The sequence below is a fragment of the Salarias fasciatus genome, chromosome 11 (genome assembly GCF_902148845.1).
Source record: "Salarias fasciatus chromosome 11, fSalaFa1.1, whole genome shotgun sequence".
Lineage (NCBI taxonomy): Eukaryota > Metazoa > Chordata > Actinopteri > Blenniiformes > Blenniidae > Salarias > Salarias fasciatus.
In genome coordinates this window covers 24603731-24624480 of record NC_043755.1, presented here as the reverse complement: position 1 = coordinate 24624480, position 20750 = coordinate 24603731, and the positions used below count along the sequence as shown (strand labels likewise).

At 48.0% G+C, this 20750-nt stretch overlaps 1 protein-coding gene across 1 annotated transcript; it reads right to left on the bottom strand.

The window, feature by feature from the left end:
* Positions 1–6555: 6555 nt before the first annotated feature.
* vegfaa (vascular endothelial growth factor Aa) lies at positions 6556–19585 on the bottom strand. The gene is given in 11 exon segments (XM_030103417.1): positions 6556–9283; positions 11291–11402; positions 11405–11421; positions 14231–14263; positions 14358–14397; positions 14400–14433; positions 14623–14752; positions 14754–14802; positions 15401–15415; positions 17045–17087; positions 18910–19585. Coding segments are annotated over 11 exon segments (561 nt in total). The 5' UTR covers positions 18976–19585; the 3' UTR covers positions 6556–9261.
* Between the last annotated feature and the right edge of the window lie 1165 nt (positions 19586–20750).

Genomic DNA, 20750 nt, shown 5'->3' with positions numbered 1-20750 from the left:
TATGAAAGCTTCCCGGTCGGCTGTCAGTCGGCTGGAATGACATGAACAGATGCAGACAGATAGAGCCAGAAGTTTACAGAACTGCAGGATGTGTGTATGATAAGCAGACGGCAGCTGGTATTTCCGTGGTTCAAGTCAACGAGAGCTGCTCTCCGTGGTTTTTTACGATGGGCTAATAAATTCTGTCACCAACAGGAGTTGGAAAGTGAGGCTATCATCATGGAAATGTTGGATTCTGCAGAAGTAAAAATCTCTGTTACCGTTTTGAAGAAGCTGTGTTTTCAGTGACTCTGAGTACTGTTGTTGTGTAAAGGGATCCCAAAGTGCAATGAAAGTTTCCTTCACTTGAAAATGTCGTCATGTCAACAGGGTTTGAAAATCCTTGATGCTTCATCACCAACTGAGCTTCCAACATGCGATTCACCTTATTTTATTTCTGAGAAATATGTAAAAAAGACAAAAGCTGAAGAGAAAATCATTAAATAATCATAATAAAAACAAAGGAGTAAGATTTATTTAGACATGATGTTATGGTAAAGCCGGTGAATAGAAGTCACGAGGGGCCAGCTGACTGAATGTCTCTCAAAACCTTCATGGTGGCGTACCTGCTCAAGAATGATCTGGTTTGTAATAATTTTAAAAAAAGGTTAAAATCAGACAAATTCAGAAAAAAGCAAACATTTGTAAATGAAATAAATCATGTGAATTTTACAGTAATAAGCTCGCGTCGCATCACTCAGCGTTCTGTGGGCTCTGGAACAGTTACTAGAGATTTGCTATTCATGAAGGCAAACGCTAAAGTTTAAAGAGTTATTTTCCATGTCCTGTTAGTATATCAGCTTCCATGTGAGTGTACAAACAATATCACATTTACACCTTATTCAGTTTAATTACAGTCCTGTAGCACCAAATGCAACAGTCATTTCAAAGCACTTTTACAGTAAAAACAAATCAACCAACAATTCCACATGAGCAAGCAGAAGAGACGTGGAAAGGAAAACCTTTCTGTCAGCCGGAGGAAATCTGACGAACCAAACTCAGAGGAGACTTTCTTCCTCCTAAAATATAGCTGAAAAAATGTGAATTAATCTACAGGTTTGAGTCAGTTTTACAGCTTGACCACGGATGCAAGGATTAAGTTTTGTTTGTGTTACACATTAATCTTCAATGATCTGTGTATCACAGTGTAAACATATAACCATTTATTTGCATATTAGTTTTTTTTAAGTAAATGGACTGAAAAAAAGACAGGATTTTGGGAGGAGTTAACTGCAAAGCATAAAATGGCGAGCATTTATTGTGATGAGATTTTTGAACTAATTTCTACAGAAATGCCAACAGGCAGCATGGTGGTTTTGAATGAGAGTCAACTTAATTCACATCATACAGACTCAAGTAGAACGTATAGTTCAGGACTCCACAGTAGTCATAGTTTTTCATCTGATCCCCATTAGAAGAAAAACAAATCTCCTTTAAAAATCTGAAATTATATTCAGATGTCCTGTAACAACAAACTCATAGATATAATAAACAACAGCTCTTCTTGGAATTAGCGCAGAAGGAACTGAGGTCCAAATGCTGCAGGCTGATATGAAAACCTGGATGGCCTGTGTCCGCTGAGGAGCGTCTGACTGGTCACTCATTTATTTTTATTATGAAACTATTCCCTCCACAGTTGAGATTCAGCTGAAGTCTTTTCAGTGTAACATGGGTGACTGAGGCGATGCATTTATTCCAGAGCTGTCATTAGATTAGTGATGATGAACTGTGCTGGGTGTAACCCGAGTTCAACTGAGACCGACTCCAGCATCAATAACCCTGCAACATATGGATGGATGGATGGATGGATGGATGGATGGATGATGGATGGATGGATGGACGATGGATGGATGGATGGATGGATAGTTGGATGGGTGAATGGGTGGATGGATGGATGGATGCATGATGGATGGATGGATGGATAGTTGGATGGATGGATGATGGATGGATGGATGCATGATGCATGATAGATGGGTGAATGGGATGGATGGATGCATGATGGATGGGTGAATGGGTGGATGGATGGATGGATGGATGGATGGGTGGATGGATGGATGGATGCATGATGGGTGGTGGATGGATGTGGGGGATGTGGTGAATGGGGGATGGTGGATGGGTGGATGGATGGATGGATGGATGATGGATGGATGATGGATGGATGATGGATGGATGGATGGATGTGGTGGATGGGTGATGGTGGATGGATGGATGGATGGATGGATGGTGATGATGGGATGGTGTGGGTGAATGGGTGGATGGATGGATGATGGATGGGTGGATGGTGGATGGATGGATGGATGGATGCATAATGGATGGATGGATGGATGCATGATGGATGGTGAATGGGTAGATGGATGATGTGGGTGGATGGATGGTGGATGGATGATGGATGGATTGATGGATGGATGGATGGTGGATGGATGGATGGATGGATGGATGGATGGTGGATGGATGGATGATGGATGGATGGATGGATGGATGCATGATGGATGGTGGATGGTGGATGGATGGATGGATGCAGGATGGATGGGTGAATAGGTGGATGGATGGATGATGGATGGGTGGATGGATGGATGGATGGATGGATGGATGGATGGATGGTGGATGGATGGTGGATGGATGATGGATGGATGATGATGGTGGATGATGGATGGATGGATGGATGGTTGGCTGGATGACTGGATGGATGGATGATGGATTGATTACCATGTTTCCAGGACCAGAAGTCACTGCGGTATCTTATTCTTTTGGTCATGTACTGTACATTAAAGGAGTCATATTATGCAAAATTCACTTTAAAAAGGTGTCTTTACAGTCGTATCGCCTCCCAGAGCCTCTGTTTGATCCCCCAGAAGTGAAACATTCAGTCAACTTCCCTTAATTGTGCACTCCACTTTTCAGGAAATATACACTCAAACACGCAATTCTTTTTTTTTTTTTTCCCCCACTTGTCCTGTTGGGCAGCTGGGCGTGCAGTACTGTCTGATTGTAGCCTTTTACTATCTGAACAGATTTTAATGTTAGCAGCAGGACGAGACTGAATCTCCTCCTGCTGCTGCCTTTATTTAAAGCTGGCATCCGGCATGGCTGAGGACAGGACCGGGACGGAAACGCTCAGAGAGCGAGAGACAGAAAGAAAGAGGGATAAAGAGAGGGGGAATGGGGGAACGGGGGAGGGGGGGGGGGGCACAACCTATGTGCAAATTCACAATACAAAACAGTGTTGTCGACGCACCACACGCAACCAAGAACAACCGCAAACACCAATCTAGACAACACCAAAACAGGGCCGACAACCAACACAAAAACTGACAGAACCATACATATATATATATTTTTTTCTTTTTTTTTTTCCCCCCCCGACGAACCATAGTAGTGAACAGACCAGGCCACAAAAGTAAAAGGAGGTGTAGGGAAGGAAGGAAATGCAAGGACACCACAAACCTTTTTTTTTTTTTTTTTTTGAGAATATAGCTAGTAGTAACTAGTAGTAAACTCGGGGCGTGCATCAAGAGAGGGCTATTACAGATCACAGTAGTGATCTGTAGTAGGCGATTCTGAAATCGATGCGTTCAAGTGCATCCCGGAAAGTAGGCTGTGAAAAACAGGCTGTTCGGAGGAGGGCTCCTCAGAGCCACTTTTTAGACCGCTCAAACTCCGAACATAGGATCAATTCTGGGCAAACAAATTTATATACTATGTTTTTGGGCTTCTATTCAATTCACTTCAATTCAGCTTTATTTATGAAGTGCCAATTACAACATGGTCCGTTCTAGACACTTTTACAGAGAAACCCAACAGATCCACATGAGCAAGCATAAGCGACTGTGGAAAGGAAAAACTCCCTTTTAACAGGAAGAAACCTTTGCAGAACCAGGCTCAGAGGTGGCAGCTTTCTGCTGTTCCGGTTGGGGTGAGGGGACAGACAGGTTCTTGTATCTACATACAGTTCATATATAAATACAGGGTACAGAGGCTACAAGAGGAACAATCATCAATGGCATGTAGCAATACAATGAAATTACAGCAGTACAAAGAAATTACATTGAAACGAGAAAAAGAGCAGAACTGGGAGCCGGTTCCACATGGAGGAGCCCGGGGTTCAGTAAACCTTACACCCACTGGGTCCAGGTTCCTCCTTTAATCAGTGGAGCAGCTGTTTTGTTTGATGCCCAATTAGAATTGCACCCATTGAATCCAGGCTGTCTCAATGGATCAGCTGATTGATGTTCTGTCTGCGATCCCTCAATCACGGCTCTAGTCCACCTAGGAGACAGCCTCTTCGTCCAGGGTTTTGGTGTTCTGACTTTTTGGTCTCTCATAGTGGAAAGAGAGAGAGAGAGGGGGAGAGATCATTTTATTCAGTTTTTTCTATTGAAGTGGACACAGGTTCACAGATTTATACAATAAATCCACGACTCATTTTCCCAACATCACCTTACAGAGCAGTTACGTATATGTAGAGAGATGAGAGAGAGAGAGCAGGCGTGACCCTTAACTGTAAGCTTTATGAATAGAAAGTCTTAAGCCTCGTCTTAAAACAGAGACTGTGTCGCCTCCCTTACAGACACTAGGAGCTGGGTCCCATAACAGGAGCCTGACAGCTAAAGGCCTCTACCTCCTGTTCTACTGTTAGAGAACCGAGGAACCTCCAGCAGACCAGCACTCTGAGAAGGAAGCGTTCTCCTGGGACAGTCTGGGGACTAACAGCTGTTTAAGATCTGATGGTTCCTGGTTGTTCAGGGCTTATAGGTTAAGAGGAGGATTTTGAATTCTATTCTAGATTTTAACGGGAAGCCAGTGAAGGGAAGCTAATATTGGGGTGATATGATCTCTCTACGGTTCTTGTGAGAACTCTTGCTGCAGCGTTTTGAACAAGTTGAGACTTTTTAGCAGTTATTGATTCCTGATAACAAGAGTTTACAGTAGTCTACTCTGGAGGTAACAAATGCATGGATTAATTTCTCAGCATGGCTTTGAGTCAGCATGTTCCTGATTTTAGAAATATTACGCAGGTGAAAGAAGGAGGTCCTGCAGACCTGTTTAATGTGGGAGTTAAAGGATAAGTCTTGATCAAAGGTCACTCCAGGTTCCTCACAGTGTTACTGCGAGTTAAAGCAACACCCTGTAGGTCAGTATTTGATAGATAATTTTTCTCTCAGGGTGTTTGGGCCAATAAATGAATTCGGTTTATCTGAATTAGGAGGAGAAAATTATGACTCGTCCAGGTTTTTATGTCATTAAGACAAGCTTTAATTTGACAAGTTGATCAGTGTCACTCTGGTTTCAGGGCTAGGTAGATCTGTGTATCATCTGCATAACAGTGGAAGTAATGGAGTGTTTCTGATGATGTTCCCTACAGGAAGCATGTATAATGTGAAGAGTACAGGTCCTTCGTGACCTATATGGACGTGACCTGAAAAATAGCATAATATGGAGCTTTGAGTAGTGAATCAAAATAAGTGGCTCATACCACCTGTGACCACGGGATGTCTCTGTATGAAGACTCAATGGTGCCTCAAACGGCTAAAAACTTCCATTAATTCTGAATTTCACTGTTACCGTGAAACAAACAAGAAGATCAAAAGCCTGGTGGCCAATATCTGCTTTAACAGACTTTTATCAAGAAAATGTGGCATTTGGAACCTTCTGCTGGATCCTTCTCAAAACGCGATCTGGTTAATGTCAGACTTTTTGCTTTTACTTTGGGAGGATTTCATTGGTCTGAGTTAAATCTGTGATAAATACTCACCGTTTGGCAGCAGATGATGTTGAAGTCTTTGTGCTTTGGAATCGGTTCTTCCAAATGGCCGTGGTCCTTCGCTTTCCTCTTCTTCTAACTCAGAAGTGGAGCAGTTTGTTGACTTGGTGGTTTTCGGTAATTTTTGTTTGGGTTTTGTCTTTCTGACTTTGGCTCTGTGGCCACCAGGATATGGAATAGCTCGTAATGCTAATAGTTTGAATTTGAATGTTTTTTTAAATAGAAATATTCTATCTGATCTCAGTTTTCTAACACATGTGTGTATGCAGATGCATTTTGATGCTACAATATCATAACAAACGCATTGATGCTTTTGTCTTTGGAGATAGAAACTACAGTAACTACAGTAACTTGATAGTACTTTATCTGATCTGCATATACAGTCACTGATTACCATTTAATCGATCATTTATCAATGATCATGATCTAGTGATGATATATTTTGTGCAGCCTTACTGTGCATCTTCACCATCCTGACTTCGAAACAAAGTTGGGTTTCACCACCCAGTTGTATCGTGAAGCCTTTAAGGCTGTTGGAGGTGTGTGTAGCACCACTGCAGAGTGTGTGTGTGTGAGAAGGTGGTTCACTGCAACATAACCTTAGTGTATCGTTTGCATATGGAATATTAATGTGTCTGTAGTCTGTATCAGCAGATAATAGTTGAACTGTGGTGCCTCCCTGTTAGAACTCTTTCCATCACAGCCCCCTCCCCTCCCGTCCATTCAGGAAACAATCAGCCTTCATACCCGTTGACTTTAATAAAAACATTGTATTTTCAAAATAAATATGTTTTAATAGTTCACTAAAAACAACTATTAACATGTAAACATTTTACAGCAATAAATATATTAATGTGAAATATACTAAAATGTGTGGCTGTAGTCAAAAAAAAAAAGTCATTTAAATACAAACAGAAGAAGTGGAACGGCGCTGAGCGAGGGCACTGAGCCAGCAGCCGGTCTCCGAGGGGGAAAACACACACCCTGAGGGGCCTCTAGTCTGAGAGCTACACTTACACACACACACACACACACACACACACACACACACACACACACCAGTGGTAACGTAGAAACGAGCTGTGACTCAGCAGAACAGGTGAATAAATAGAGAGGAGGATGTGAGCCTGCATCTTGGTGACAGAGCCTGGTCCGGACTCGAACCGGGCGCCGCGCGTCGGCGTGAACCTCCCACTGTGACGATGAGCGCTCAGGTCAGAACAGCTGTGGCAGGTCGGCGTGGGATTAATATCCCACTCCAGTCTGCACTGGTTCCCGTCGCAGCTCCTGTTTGCTCACGGGGTTCACACACACACACACACACACACACACACACACACACACACACACACCACACACACACACACCACACACACACACACACACACACACACACACACTTAGGGGACAGTGTGTGGATTTGATTTATTGCTTTGGTTGGTGGACAACAAGCCGCTCATTCCATCAACAGCGCTGGACTGACAAGTTAATAATTGATCTCTTCAGAATGAGTCTGGTTTCTGCAGACGCTGCTGAAGCGGGGAGCGTGCCGGACTGTTTCCTCTCTCTCTGTACTCTGCTCTGGTGAAATCCACGTCTAACAGAACCAGCGCTAACACAGCAGAGCGCCGCAACGCAGAATCTGACCCACATTTTCAATATCAAATAGTCCTGATTTTATCTTCATTTAGGTCATTCCACAAGAAAAATCTCACAAATGGCAAATTAGCTTCATATTTTACATAAATAATGTTAAATTACAGAGTCGGGAGCAGGAAAGGAAGTTTATGTCCTCTCTTCTTACTCTGTTATGTTCGGTTGAAGCTGTCTAAAAGCTTGAAACAACCCATGAAGTTCTAAAGCATCTGGCATGAAGGGGTCAAGGGTAAACTTCTTATGTAACTTTGGTGTTTTTGAGCGTTGCTTGTTTTCCCGAAGCCACACCCACTTTTAAATGCACGCCCCCTTGTATCAGAAAACAGAGGGGACATGACAAGCTTCGACTTTTGCACACAAGATAGAGGGTCCACTGATAAATGGTTAGTGGGATGGAATGACTCACTCTGTGCTATTTGTAAAACTTCTCAGGACTTTCCCTGCAGTCGTCCGTCTCGTCGGTGAAGCAGGGCGACTCGCATGGTAACAGTTTAACATAAAAGATGATTTATCTGAACCGGACGGGCTGCTGCCCTCAAACTAGAGGCCTCGCTCTGAGCCGACGCTCTCCTTCAGATTAGGTCCGAACTGACCGAGTGACTGCGCGACTCCTCCACACGACGGGCCTTCTGGCACGGCGCCAGATCACATGTCCGCTTTCCCAGCGCCGAACGAACAACACCTGTGCTGGCACATCACCCATGCACATGTCGGTGCCCGGGGTTTCTATCGGCCAACGGGCCCGGCTATGTTTCCCTCCAGCTGCTGAGAAACACAGCTTCAGTTTACGTGGAATGTCAGAGTCCCCCCCCCTCCCCACAACAAAACCCCTCCATGTGTGGGCAAATCAAAAACAGCTGAGTACAAACATGAAATAAGTTTAACACTGCAAATAAATATCCTCTTACAAAATACTGAACACATTCTATAAATTAGATGTAGTGTCATATACAAAGAGATACCTGGCAGTATATACAGATCGCGTTTGACAGAATGGCTCTGCTGCTTCTTTTGGAACGCCGTCAAAGAAAAGGAAGGTGGTGGATTTCTGTGGAGCCGATCTCGTCTGATCAGCCTGTCGAGTTACTTCGATTCTCTGTATATACCTACAACAGTATCCCTTTAGACAGCCTTGTTTCGATGTGTTGTGTGACAGGAACACACGTCCAAATGTAAATAATAAACTCTGTGCACAAAAAAGAGAGACATCGCTCGGGAGGAAAGTCGTCTTCACATTATCATCGCCACGACGCGTGACCGCGGCCGCTCCGGGTCCAACCGTCGGCCCGGCGAGGAGAACCCGTGCTTCCCCGTGCAGTGGAGACCAACTTCACATCATGTCGTCAGGGGAGAGAGTTCCTGGACCCGCCATTGAAAGTTCCTCAGACGCCGGAGCGCCATCTGGCTTCCGCTGCACCGCGCCACCAAGTGGCCGGTTTTGTCGTCGCGAAGAAATCTCTTGAGATATCCACAGCAGATGAGCATCCAGTGAAGTGTTACATAAAATAAATCTTCTTTCCCAGCTCGGGTGCTGAAGGGCTTCCTGTTCACACGTCGCCGGCGCGTCTCCGTCACTTTAAATATTTAGTTTTCTTTCTTTAACGTAGCAGCGATAAACATTGTCGGAGTGGTATAGTAAATACACATATATTAATATCTTTAGACAGAAAACGGACCGTGTGGAGGTCTGCATTCAGAATGTCCCGTCTTCCGTTGTCGCTTCGTGTCCTTGCAGGGAATGCATCCTCACGTTTGAAAAAGTGCTGTGCCAAGAAAAGAATTCCTTCATAACAGTGTTGCTGGTCTCATCTCCTCGGTTTCTCACATCTGGGGGGGGAAGAAAAGAGAGGAGAATCTGGTTAGATCACAGTGCGACGCAACGTTTCTCCATTCAGACGAGGGGATCATCGGGAGACGAGGACGGAACGAGAAGAGGCGGACAGACGGAGGGACGGCCGGGTCGCGGTCTGCCTGCTGGTCCTGCTTCAGCTCAACGGACACAGAAAGTGGCGTTTCTGCTGCATCTTCTTAGCCCAGTTCCGAACCATAGGGTGGCGTCGGGGGTGGGGCAAACAAGCACCTAATCCCCAGTCCACGCACACACACACACACACTGAGCAGCCAACTGGAATCACGACCCAGGCGTGCGTGGCTCTCTAAAACCACAGGGCAGTGTGGGGGGCCGGCGGCGGGAGGGGGTCGGAGGTCACTGCCGCGGCCCGGGTCAGGACAGGTCACGGACCACAGCTTTGTTAACGGAGACAGGAGCTGCGAGCTGCTCCGGGGCGGGGGCCTGGACCCGACTGTCACTGCTTACAATGACGGATTTCAACCGTCGACTCAGGGAAACGTTCAGCCCGGCATCTCTGCTCGCAGTTTTAGCTCCGGTCACTATTCCTGAATTCCTCTGGGAGGGTTTAATGGTGGAACATGATTCTGCTGTTTTCTGGACTCACTTCAGATGTTTTAGCTTCTCGCCCCTCATTGTTCTCTAAGCCGCTCCGCCGGTCGAGGATGACCACCCGCCTCTAAAGTCTGCTTCTGCAGGAGCTTTATACCTCTTAAAAAAGATTTTCTTCCCCACTGAGCTGCTGTGCACCAACAGCCCCGGGTCTTCAGCTACTCTGCCTTGTGTTAACACAATAAAAGCTCAGTTTTACCATGAAGGCCGTCGTAACTCAGACTCTGAGCTACATTTCTCTCCCATCTGCCCATCGTCTCCGCCACAAAATAGACTAATTCTACTTCTTCAGAGGAAGTATTTTTCTCAGCTTTCCACAAGCCTCCAGTGAAAGTCTTAGCTAGCTGCTAGCGGGTGCTGCAGTAAACCGTTACTGATTAACTCTGAGCTAACAATCTTTTCCTGTCACACTCGCTGCCAATGCCAGGATTCCTGCGATGCTAATGCAGGATGTAGGAAACGACAGTGAATGAACAAGGTTCACAATCTGATGAGAAGGAAGTCTGCGATATCTTGAACGTCTGTTGTCATTATTCATCTCACTGGAACTGCAGTTCCCTCGTTTTTCTGATATTTAGGATTTTGTTGCTGAGAAACCATGAAACATTCAGAGAAACTTGGTGAAAACGGATGATTTGGATGTCTGAAAGTGAGAGATGTCAATGATCTAAGCTCCATAAGAAATGCTGAACGGCTGGATCTGAGGGGAACTATCACGGTTTTTTTAAACCATTAAAAGGACTATAAACGCGTCACTGTAACATGTTGGCAGGAATTGATTATCTTGAGACATTGGTGGGGAATAATAAAGCTGTCTATAAACTAGATATCACCACAGGTGAAAGAGGGTTCATGGGAAACCACCTCTGCAGGGCACGTTCTGCTTCAAGGACAGGAGAGCTTTCTCTTTACTCCCGTCCATACAAAGCCTGCTGGCTTCCAAGGTCAGCACAGTTTGCCAGAGGCATCATGGAGATCCCGCAATTTCACTCCACAACAGCTTGTGCCGATGGAAAAGTAAACAACTGTGCTGGTATGGAACATATAGGCCTGGGATTTTCCATCCCCGGTCCGCACTCTTTATATCTAACGAGGGATGGCAATGGTTCAAGTCTGGGCTGAGGAGCATGGCGTTGTGCAACAGTCGCATTGGATGAAAACAAGACTTCAGCAGGACTGATAAGACCGTGAAGACAGAACACAGTGCAAGCAAGAACCGACACAGTCCCATCGACTGACACAGCACGACATTCACAGACAGCAGCGGGACAGACATGCTGAAAGCACAGAGATAGGTAGGAAACTAAAAAAAATAGTAATAAAACAACGGGAGGGGTGGGGGGGTTCAAGGCACGTGTTTGATTGTAACAAACCTGCAAGTTCTTTCGTTTAACTCAAGCTGCCTGGACTTGCAGTCTAACTGTGTGAATTTGCAGGAACATTGACAGGTGAAAGGATCCTGCACAAACAAGCGCTTCCTTCTCCTGAGCAAGGCGCACAGTGGCTGCAAGGGAAGCAAAAAGGGAGAGAGAGAGGGAGAGAGAGAGAGAGAGAGAGAGATCTAAGCTAGAGAGCAGATTCTGCAGAAAGGCCAGACGAAGACACCCATGCAATACCCAACCCCCCCCCCCCCCCCACCCAACACACACCCCCCTCCGTGGCACCGAGCCACGCCGCCTGCACCGCCGGATCTTCACCTCTGACATTTCCACACCTGTGGGAGCCCTGCTTCCCTCCTGCGCTCTGACCCCATTTACACCTGGCGCTTCACTCTCAACCGGCCCGCTCGGCGTCCGGCTTCGGTCTGATTCCATCTGCATCGCGTAGCACCGTGTCTCCGGTGACCGGGCTGGGCCCGGCGGTCCGGCTCGGGTGTCCGCCGCTCGTTTATGGTGACAACATTATCGCCTATTAGCGCACGCCTGAAGGCTACGCTAACGCTAAACCGTCAGACGACCGACCGACTGCGAAACCAAACAGCAATCAACACCGAGCCGCTCCGGAGCAGGCCGCGGCTTGAGGAACCCGTCACGGAGACGCTCCCCACTGGCAACGCAATCACATTTACACTCCGGCTCAGAGTAATCCAAGCGGCTGCCCGGCAGCTCCGCGGGGGCGTGACCTCCAACTGGTCCACGCAGCGGTCTGGATCCGCGTCCTCGCGGCGCTTGACCCCGTCAGAGCACCGGGCGGGGCTTTAATTGGGTCAAGTGCTTTCTAACTGCAACCTAATCGCTGACGGTGCGTTTTCAGCGTCGGGTCTGAGAGGCTGTGTCACACAACCAATCAGAAACAAGACAGGGCTACGGTCTTTTTACATGAAAACGTCTCATCGTTTAAATGGTCTCGACCTCTGCTGAGCCTCCTCCAACCCACTTCCTGCCGGCGCTCCGGGCTCAGACTCAGACCTTCGACGGCAGCTGCAGAGGACTGGCTGATCTATGGCAGCACGATCCCTTAAAAATGAAGAATAATAGTCTGAAGGTGAACTGTACTCCACAGATGCTGTATCTGAGCCGGAGAGATGGAAGGTCACGCCACAGACTCAACAAGGACGGCGCTAATTACATATGTGGAGTTATTAAAGGTCAACGGGGGACCGTGCTTTGTCTCATTTTAATGTTTGCGGTTGGTATCACACAGCCGAAGACGAACTCTAAATCAAATTCTGTTTGACCTCCCTGACATCCTGGATGGAGACGAGCAGAGACAGAGACAGAGACGGCCTCAGCATGTCTCTGACGTTCTGTAGTCACAGTTCTAGTGAGCATAAAATCTAAAACATTCCTAGATTGTCCGCTGAGTTCTAAAATAACAAGCTGGACAGAATTTTATGTCTAAACAGAAAACCTCAAATGCAATTGGAAAATGATATATATATTTTTTAAAGTTTTTGTGCAACATTAAAGAAGTGACTGTGAAACTGCAGAAACTTTCAGGGATTTTCAATCATTTACTAACTGATCATATTCTGATTTCACCATGAAGATTCATAAAAGAACAGTGATTTTAAAAGTGTTTTAAAAGTTTAGCATTTCAAAATGCTAAATTAAGACTTAGACCCATTTCTGCCACATTTGAAGGGAAAACTCTACAGATGTTTCATAAATCAAAACTGAAACAGCAGAAATGCTGAATTCAAAGTAGTTCTCAGGTAGGGCCACTAGTGGGTGCTGTAAGCAGGACCTGAGAGAATAGTTTAATCAGGCTGAGCTCATTCAGCCTGATTTGCTTTATCAATCTAGTGACTGTATTTTGGTTCTAAACTCTTAAATCTCATGTTCAGTTGAGATTATTTACTTCAACATGAACCAAACCTCTGTGTTCCAGCTCCTGTTTACTGCAAATATCTGACAACTGAAGGGAAAAACTGTCTTTGGTTGATGCTAACCATCATATTGACTTGAAAAAAAAAAAAGCACTTTTGTTACTTTAGAAATGAAAACAATGTAGCTGTGCAAATATATAAAATGAGAACACAGATAAGAAACAATCTGTGTGGAAGAGATAAACGGTGACCTTGAAACAGGAACAGAGACTGTCAGTCAGCTGGCCGAGCCAAACGGGAGCGGGACGGCATCGCAGCAGCTGTATAATGATTCAGACGACGGCGGAGGCGTGCTGCTGCTGCGCTGCCATAAATGACTTGATAATGGAGCGCGTCCTCGTTTCGGCACCTCCGCCCGCTGCCTACGTGCGCGCCGACAGGCAGACGTCTGCCGGAGCTTAGCCGGGCCCCGCGGAGAGCGCATCGGACTCAGCGAACATGATCCCGTCTCTCCTCCGCCGGGACGCACGCCGCCTCTGATCCGATTAAAGGAGCCCAACTCCCGCCGGAAGCCTTTAAGACGTACGTACGGCGCCGTGCACGCGCCGTGCCGCACGGCGCTGTGTAAACCGCGGCGGCCAGCGGGCTCTCAACGGCGCTCATCCTCCGGTTACACCGCTAAAAATACAAATAGGCTAACCGCATGACACCTGTTGCTATGATTAGAATGGGGAAGTGGCCGCGGGCCGGGGGTCAGGTTTATGCACCTGGAGTCAAGAGTGCAGACAGCAGCGGGTAGCGTGAGGTCGCCGTTATGGCCGCGCCATAAACCGCTAAACCCAACGCCATAAAATGCGCACGCTTACCGCGGCGGCCGTGGCTTTTTTTGGTAGCAACCCAAACATGTAGCCTTACAGTGCTGAGCTGAAAAAGCCAGAGAGACTACCCACGAACGGCGGACTGCTCAGCTTCCAGCTAAACCCAGCCAGAGAGGGGAAGGTGTGTGCGTCTGGGACTGAGAAGAAAACACAGAACACGTACTTACTATTCTTTCTTTGCTTCCACTTCTGGCTTTTCTCTGAAAACACAGAAAGAAAAGCGGATTAATGTCACTGTCGGGCTTTATTCCAGTGGCCGTTTAAAGCTGTGCGTCAGAGAAGGCGAGTTCTTACCTACAGACACATTTCTGATGCTCTGTGAAGCTTAGTGAGCGGTATGTTTGCTTACCATGGCTCTCAAGCGCATCACCTGGAAGACAAACAGACGACAGAGCAGGGAGAGGTCGTCATGAGAACAGCGCCGGAACGGCCTGAAGGACCACAGAGCGGACGCCGGCGCTGACCGCTCTGCGACCCGGCTCTACAAATCAAGGCTGAACGGAGGGCCTCGACTGGACGGGTTTAGGACTCCGCCGGGTCCTCCCTACCCGGGGCTCACCTGTAGCGTGACGTTGCGGGTCTCCGTCGGTACGCACTCCAGGGCCTCGTCGTTGCAGCAGCCCCCGCAGCGTTTGAGGACCACGCAGGACGGGATGTAGGTGTGCTCCGTGTCCTCCGGGTACTCCTGGTATGTCCACCAGCACCTCCCGGGGCTGGCACATGCTCTTGGTGATGACCTCTGTGATGGGATGACTGCAGAAGCAAAGGAGGGTCTCAAATCAGTTCCCCGAACATCTTGTGCGCACAGCTGCTGAGGAGCCGGAGGTCCTCCGACGTGCAGAGCACCACGCACCTGGCCGCTTCCCTGACTAAATATGGAATATCAGACGTGTGCATCAGATTAGACAAGCACCGGGAAGCCTCTACGCTCAGTGAGTAATTTACAACGGGCAGTGTGACTTAAGTTTATGATTAAATCTGCTTTTAACACGTCTGAAGAGGAAACTTCAATCAGCTGAGCCTTCGGCGGAGATGCTGTTGTTACTGCAGGGACTTTATGACAGTATTTTACGTGAATCTTTTGAGTTCCTCTTCAGTTTCCTTTAGTCCATGTTGTGCTCCGTACTGAAGCATTAAACTGACACTGTCTCCAGCCGAGCCTCCACTCTACATCCATGGGGATCAGGACTGAGCGTCGGTTTGAACCCAGCTGTGGAAGGCAGCGCTAACAGAGCACACACTCCATGTTCTAATTGATCCAGAGTGTGAAGCGCCCTGCGGCAGCCACAGAGCGATGACACAGTGGTCGCAGATAAGACACTTCCCATCATGTGAACCCAAATCATGAAGGACTCTGAGCAGAAACATCTCTAACCTCGCCCTGGGCGGCAGAGGCATCGCCCAGGACGCATGCATGAGGGATCATTTGAGGATCATGAGCAGCGAGCGGATAACGCGGTTTGATAATGACCTCAGATAAAAACCTGGAGGACCAAGTCCTTTTTGTGCACGCTGACATTTATCTGAACACATGATAAAGCCCCGGCCGCGGCTGATGGACGGTGGACGCTCACTCAAAGACAGGCGTGTTCGGCGGCTGCGATGGCGCTACGGGCGGCGCTTCCGGCCCGCTCTGTGTCTCTATCCCCCGTACAGCCCAAAATAATCCCTCCCACGCCACGGCCAGACTGGGCTCCTCGTGACCCCCGGCCAACTCCTGACCCCTGATTTGTCAGAGCAGCCGCGACCTCAGGCACCGTGGCGCCAGGGTTCACCTCTGACATGTGACCTCAGAAAACCCACCCAATGTGAGGCCCGGGACCCGGGATTAGAGCCACGCACCAACCTCCGCCATCATGTTCAAGAGATGCCTGTCAAACGAGGGCAGACGCTGGAGGACGGTCCTGGAAAAGCCCCACATGACGCCTGCTGTCAGGACGCCTGGCGAGGAGAGAGCGGCGCTGCTCCGGCTCTGGATCACACCGTCTCTCCTCACAGAGACTGAATCTGCAGCGTCGTGTCTCAGCCGCCGCCGGATGGACAGCGACTCCGCTGCTCTGCCGGGTTGATTCATCTCACAAGGCTGACAATCAGTGTGATGATGTGCAGCAGTGTGTTGATTTTCTGCACAACAGACGCCGCATTTTGGGTCGGATCACATGACGGCGCTCAGAGTCGCTGTACCGCCGGCCTCCCATGTGCCGGGCTGCTTCACGCAGTCAGGCGTTACCTCACCGGCTCCTGTTGTTACCACAGCTCGACACACACTTCACCATCGCTACATAATCAACCCGCAATTAGGACAATTACGTGTGTGTGTGGTGAGAGAGATCTGGATGAATGGATTTCAAAGACACGCAGTCTTTGTTGGGGAACGCCCCAAATAATTATGAGAATTACTTCTCATTCATCCTCCTTATTTACTATCTGGTCCTGTTCGTGCAGTACGCCTCCGGCGCCGTCCGGCTTGCTGGCATCGATCAGGAAGGCCGAGTTACGTAAAGTGAGCGGATGACTTCATGAAAACGGCGTGTTTGGAAACACGTGAAGAAGCCAAACCGCCGCCGCCGGTCATGCGGCGCCTGCTGCCGTCGGACACCTGGACTAACAAGCCGCCGCCGGACGTGTTGTCAGGTGGCATCGAACGTTACCCACCATGTGCAGCAGCAGCAGAATAAACCGGTGAAACCTTTCACCGAGACGCCGGCCGTCCCCACTAATTAGCGTCTCGGCCAAACCTTGGCCGGAGCTCAAACGTGGCTCCGGATGAAGGCCGAGTGTCGGCTCAGTTCGCTTCACAGGTGGGTGAGGAAAAAAAAAAAAAGAAGCGCGAGCTGATCACTGAGAAACCCGCACAGTCTTTATGGCCACTCCAAAGTCCGAAATCTGACCTTTCACCACTTTGAACTTTGATTCCTGCTTTTTCTTGTACAGGAAAAACCAAGAATTGTGCTTGTTCCGCGGAGCGAGAGGAGACTTACCCTCATTTCTACTCTTATCCACTCCCTTGTTGAGGCTGGCAGTCTGGAAGAGACGAGCAGAGCAGAGTTTAACACTTTTCACACGTACAACACAGTCAGTCTCATCTTCAGCATCAATTCTTCGTTTTAACCCTCCAGACCACCTAGCATGACAAGAGCAGCTGAATCCTGAACCAAAACTTCTACCGATGTAAACTTATGCGACCCCCTGACCCCCCCCGCCCCATGCCACGCCCTGTCCACATGGGGATCACTGATCCAGGACACAGAAACGCTGAACACACGCCGGCGACAGTGTGACTTCCTCCCATCCGGCTCGCCAAGTGTCATTACTGCGCCGTACACCGTGTTCCTTTTAATGAGGGATCAATAACGAGCGTCAAAAGACGAGCGCACCGATTCAAAACAGTCGCTAATAAGTGTTTTTTTAAAGAGCGGCTGTGCGTGCCGCAGCGCAGTCTGATGCAATTTCGTGTAAAAGTCAAGTTGGGGAACTAAATTTAGAAGTGATGAGAGTGCTGATTGTCATTACGTCCAGTCAGGCTGGAAGAATGTAAACAAGCGAAGGCTGGCGTTCTCTAAAACGAAGGTGTGGCGGCCCTGATCCACGGCCCGAGGCCCTGATCCAGGGCGCCGGGCTGAGCTTTTAATCGGAGCGTTAACCGCCTCGGTGTTAGAGGTGCATTCATGGACCAATACAGGTTTTTCTCTGTGGAGTTTGCATGTTCTCTCTGTGCACCTCCCGCAGTCCTAAAATGTGCTTTATGTTGACCTGTGGGTCTCAGGTGGCGTGGCCCACCCTCGCCTCTAATGTGAGTTATCTGTGAGCCTTTTCAATTCTCTGAGAAGAAATCCTGAAAAAAAACAAAACAGTTCTGAAGGATTCCATCAAAATGTTTTACTGAATTTGCAGTAAGAGTCGTGGAATAAGCCTCCAGCAGCAGAATACACAGAAGACCTCCCCGATTACAGCAGGAGAGGAGTTCTTTTATTACTGGATATTAACATCCTATTATATGACAGACCAGGAAATCCAACAAGCCTGCTTCGGCGCTTTGCTGCAGTAAAATGTGAACAAAGATGGATGATCAGGAGGAACTGAACTGTCAATACGGACAGACAGCAGCATTATCTCTAAAGGTCTGAATCTCCAGCTGGAGACAAGAACCACGAGCTCCAAACAAGAGAGGAGGAACTTCATCTGAACACAAAAGTCTGCTGAGTGTTTAGTTTGAAAGGGGCCGGAAACCTGCTCTCCAAATAAAAGCTTTGATGGGAGAGAGAGAGAGAGAGAGAGAGGAGAGAGAGAGAGAGAGAGAGAGAGAGAGAGAGAGAGAGAGAGAGAGAGAGAGAGAGAGAGAGGCTGCTGTAACCGTCGGAAGTATTGCACCATCATCCTCATCCTCATCCTGCAGGGACCGGTCTGATCCTCCACAGGACCCGGATCAGCACCCGGACCACTGCAGACCGGGCCGCAGCACCAGGCCATTCTAACACTGATACTCATTTTAAATGCAAATAAATAGACCAAAGAGAAGAAAAAAATCAAATCAAATCAATTTAGGAGAAATCTGCGTAAATCTGCGCGCGTAATGACACAAAATGAAAACATGAATTTTAAAAATCATGACTGTAAATCAATTGTTATGAATTAAATAGAATAAAATATAAATCAGGTCTAAATTGGAGGTTCAAACGTGTTTTCCAATATGACTGACACACTCCAAACAGAACAGAGGGCGTTTTGTGCGCAATAAATAAATGCACGTGCCGCCTGGATTGTAAATAACCGATCGGGAAGTTTCCTCTGAATGGAAAAGATGCGTGGATCATGCGGAGTGTGGTAAAAGAGGAGACAGACTCACCTTTACAGTGGACAGATGAAGAACTGCTGCGAAAAGGATTTGTACCAAAGTGACAACAAAGTTCATGGTTGTATTCCCGCAAGATGAGTCGAAAAAATCTCAGCGGTCGTGAAAAGAGTCCAAAAAAATGTTATGAGATAATACAATTCACACAATGTGGACACAGCCGCACGCGCACGGAGGGGAAAGCGGGTGAGTAAGGGTCTGAATAAATAGGATTTATTTGAATATGTGGCGGTAAACGCGTTGTCAGAGCAGATCCATGTGGGAGACCTCCAGTGTGCGGCAGCGGCGCGCGCTGCGGATCAACCGTCCGCAGACAAAGGCTCCGGGATGGCTTCGTTAGTCAGGGGGAGAAGCAAAAAAAAAATCCACGCTGGAAACCAGCAAACCGAGCAAAGCTGTTCCTCTGAGGGGGGAATGAAGGCTGGAGCGGCCGGGAGGGGAGGGAGGACAGGCGGCCGCTCGGCTCGGCTCGGCTCGGCTCGGCAACTTTACGCACCGGTGTCCTTTCTTCAGTGGCCGGAGGAGGAGGCGCAGCCCGGGCTGGAACTCTCCTCAGTCCGTCTCCTGTGGTCTACCGCGCTGTGCGGGCTGTGCGGGCTGTGCGGGCTCCTGCGCTGTGTTCTCCTGCTCGTGCTGCTGCTGCTGCTGCGGGTTCCTGCTCTGCCCCTCTCCCGTCGCGCTGCCTCCTCTGGAGGCGTCTGATGGACCGCTGCTGCGTTAAGAGCCTGGCCGGTTATCGGCATAACGGCACCGGCCAATGGGAGCAGGGGGCGGGGCTTAGCGCCGACGCGCGACCCCTGTCACGTCCTTTCATTCAGAGGAGAGAAGGAGGAGGAGAGGAGAGGAAGAAGGATGTAATATTGAGAATGAACTCACAGAATAAACTCACTCCTCACAAAGTTTTCAAAAATGATTTTAATCTTTGCATATTTAAAAGAAAATTTTCGATTCTTTTAATCAGACTTTTTATTTAAAAAAACTAAAATAAAAACAATCTGAGAGAATAAAGAGAACAAATAATATTTGTCTGACTTTTCTTCCAAATAAATAGATGATCTGCCGTTGTATTGATAACAGACTCAAACTTAATCTATAACAAAAGAAGGAAAATGTTTCTCTTCAGACTCTAATAATTTCAAATATGGAGGCTCCGATATTGAGAGTATATTCAAATTAATTTGAAATGCCCCCTCACTCTCTCTCTCTCTCTCTCTCTCATCATCTCTCGCTCCTCTCTCTCTCTCTCTCTCTCTCTCCTTCTCTCTCTCACCCTATATGGTTCTTTCTCTCTCACTCTAGTTTCCATGTTGTCCTCATGATGTGGTGCGTTCACTGACTGGTGGAGAATTGAGGAAAGTGGAGCTTATTGTGAGGAGGTTATGAAGCGGGTGGTGTTTTCCTCGGCCGCCTGGAGCCCGGTCCTCCTCACGCAAACCGGAGTGACGCTGCCCTGCTGGGGGCGCCGGCCAAGAATGAATGGAGAACAAACTCATTGAGCAGCTGACGGAGGCAGGAAAGTACCGAATCTGAAGGATTCCTCTGATTACTACAACAGGCCAGAAGCTTCCAGGCTGAATACCTGCTCTACCTGCGACTTCCGCTTCCTGTCGCTGTGATCTTCTCAAAGCGCTGACCTGGACGTCTCTGTCAGTTTGACTTATACCCCTTTCCCACTGGTCAAAAAAACCGTTTAAAACCTGCTCACTATCGGCTCCTCATGGCAGTGGGAAAGCGTTTGACCCATGATTTCGACCCGGGTGGTTGACCCTGCAATCGACCCGGTAATTTGCCGGGTGAGTTTGTAGCGGCTTTTGGTGGGAGGGGCACATCCGGGA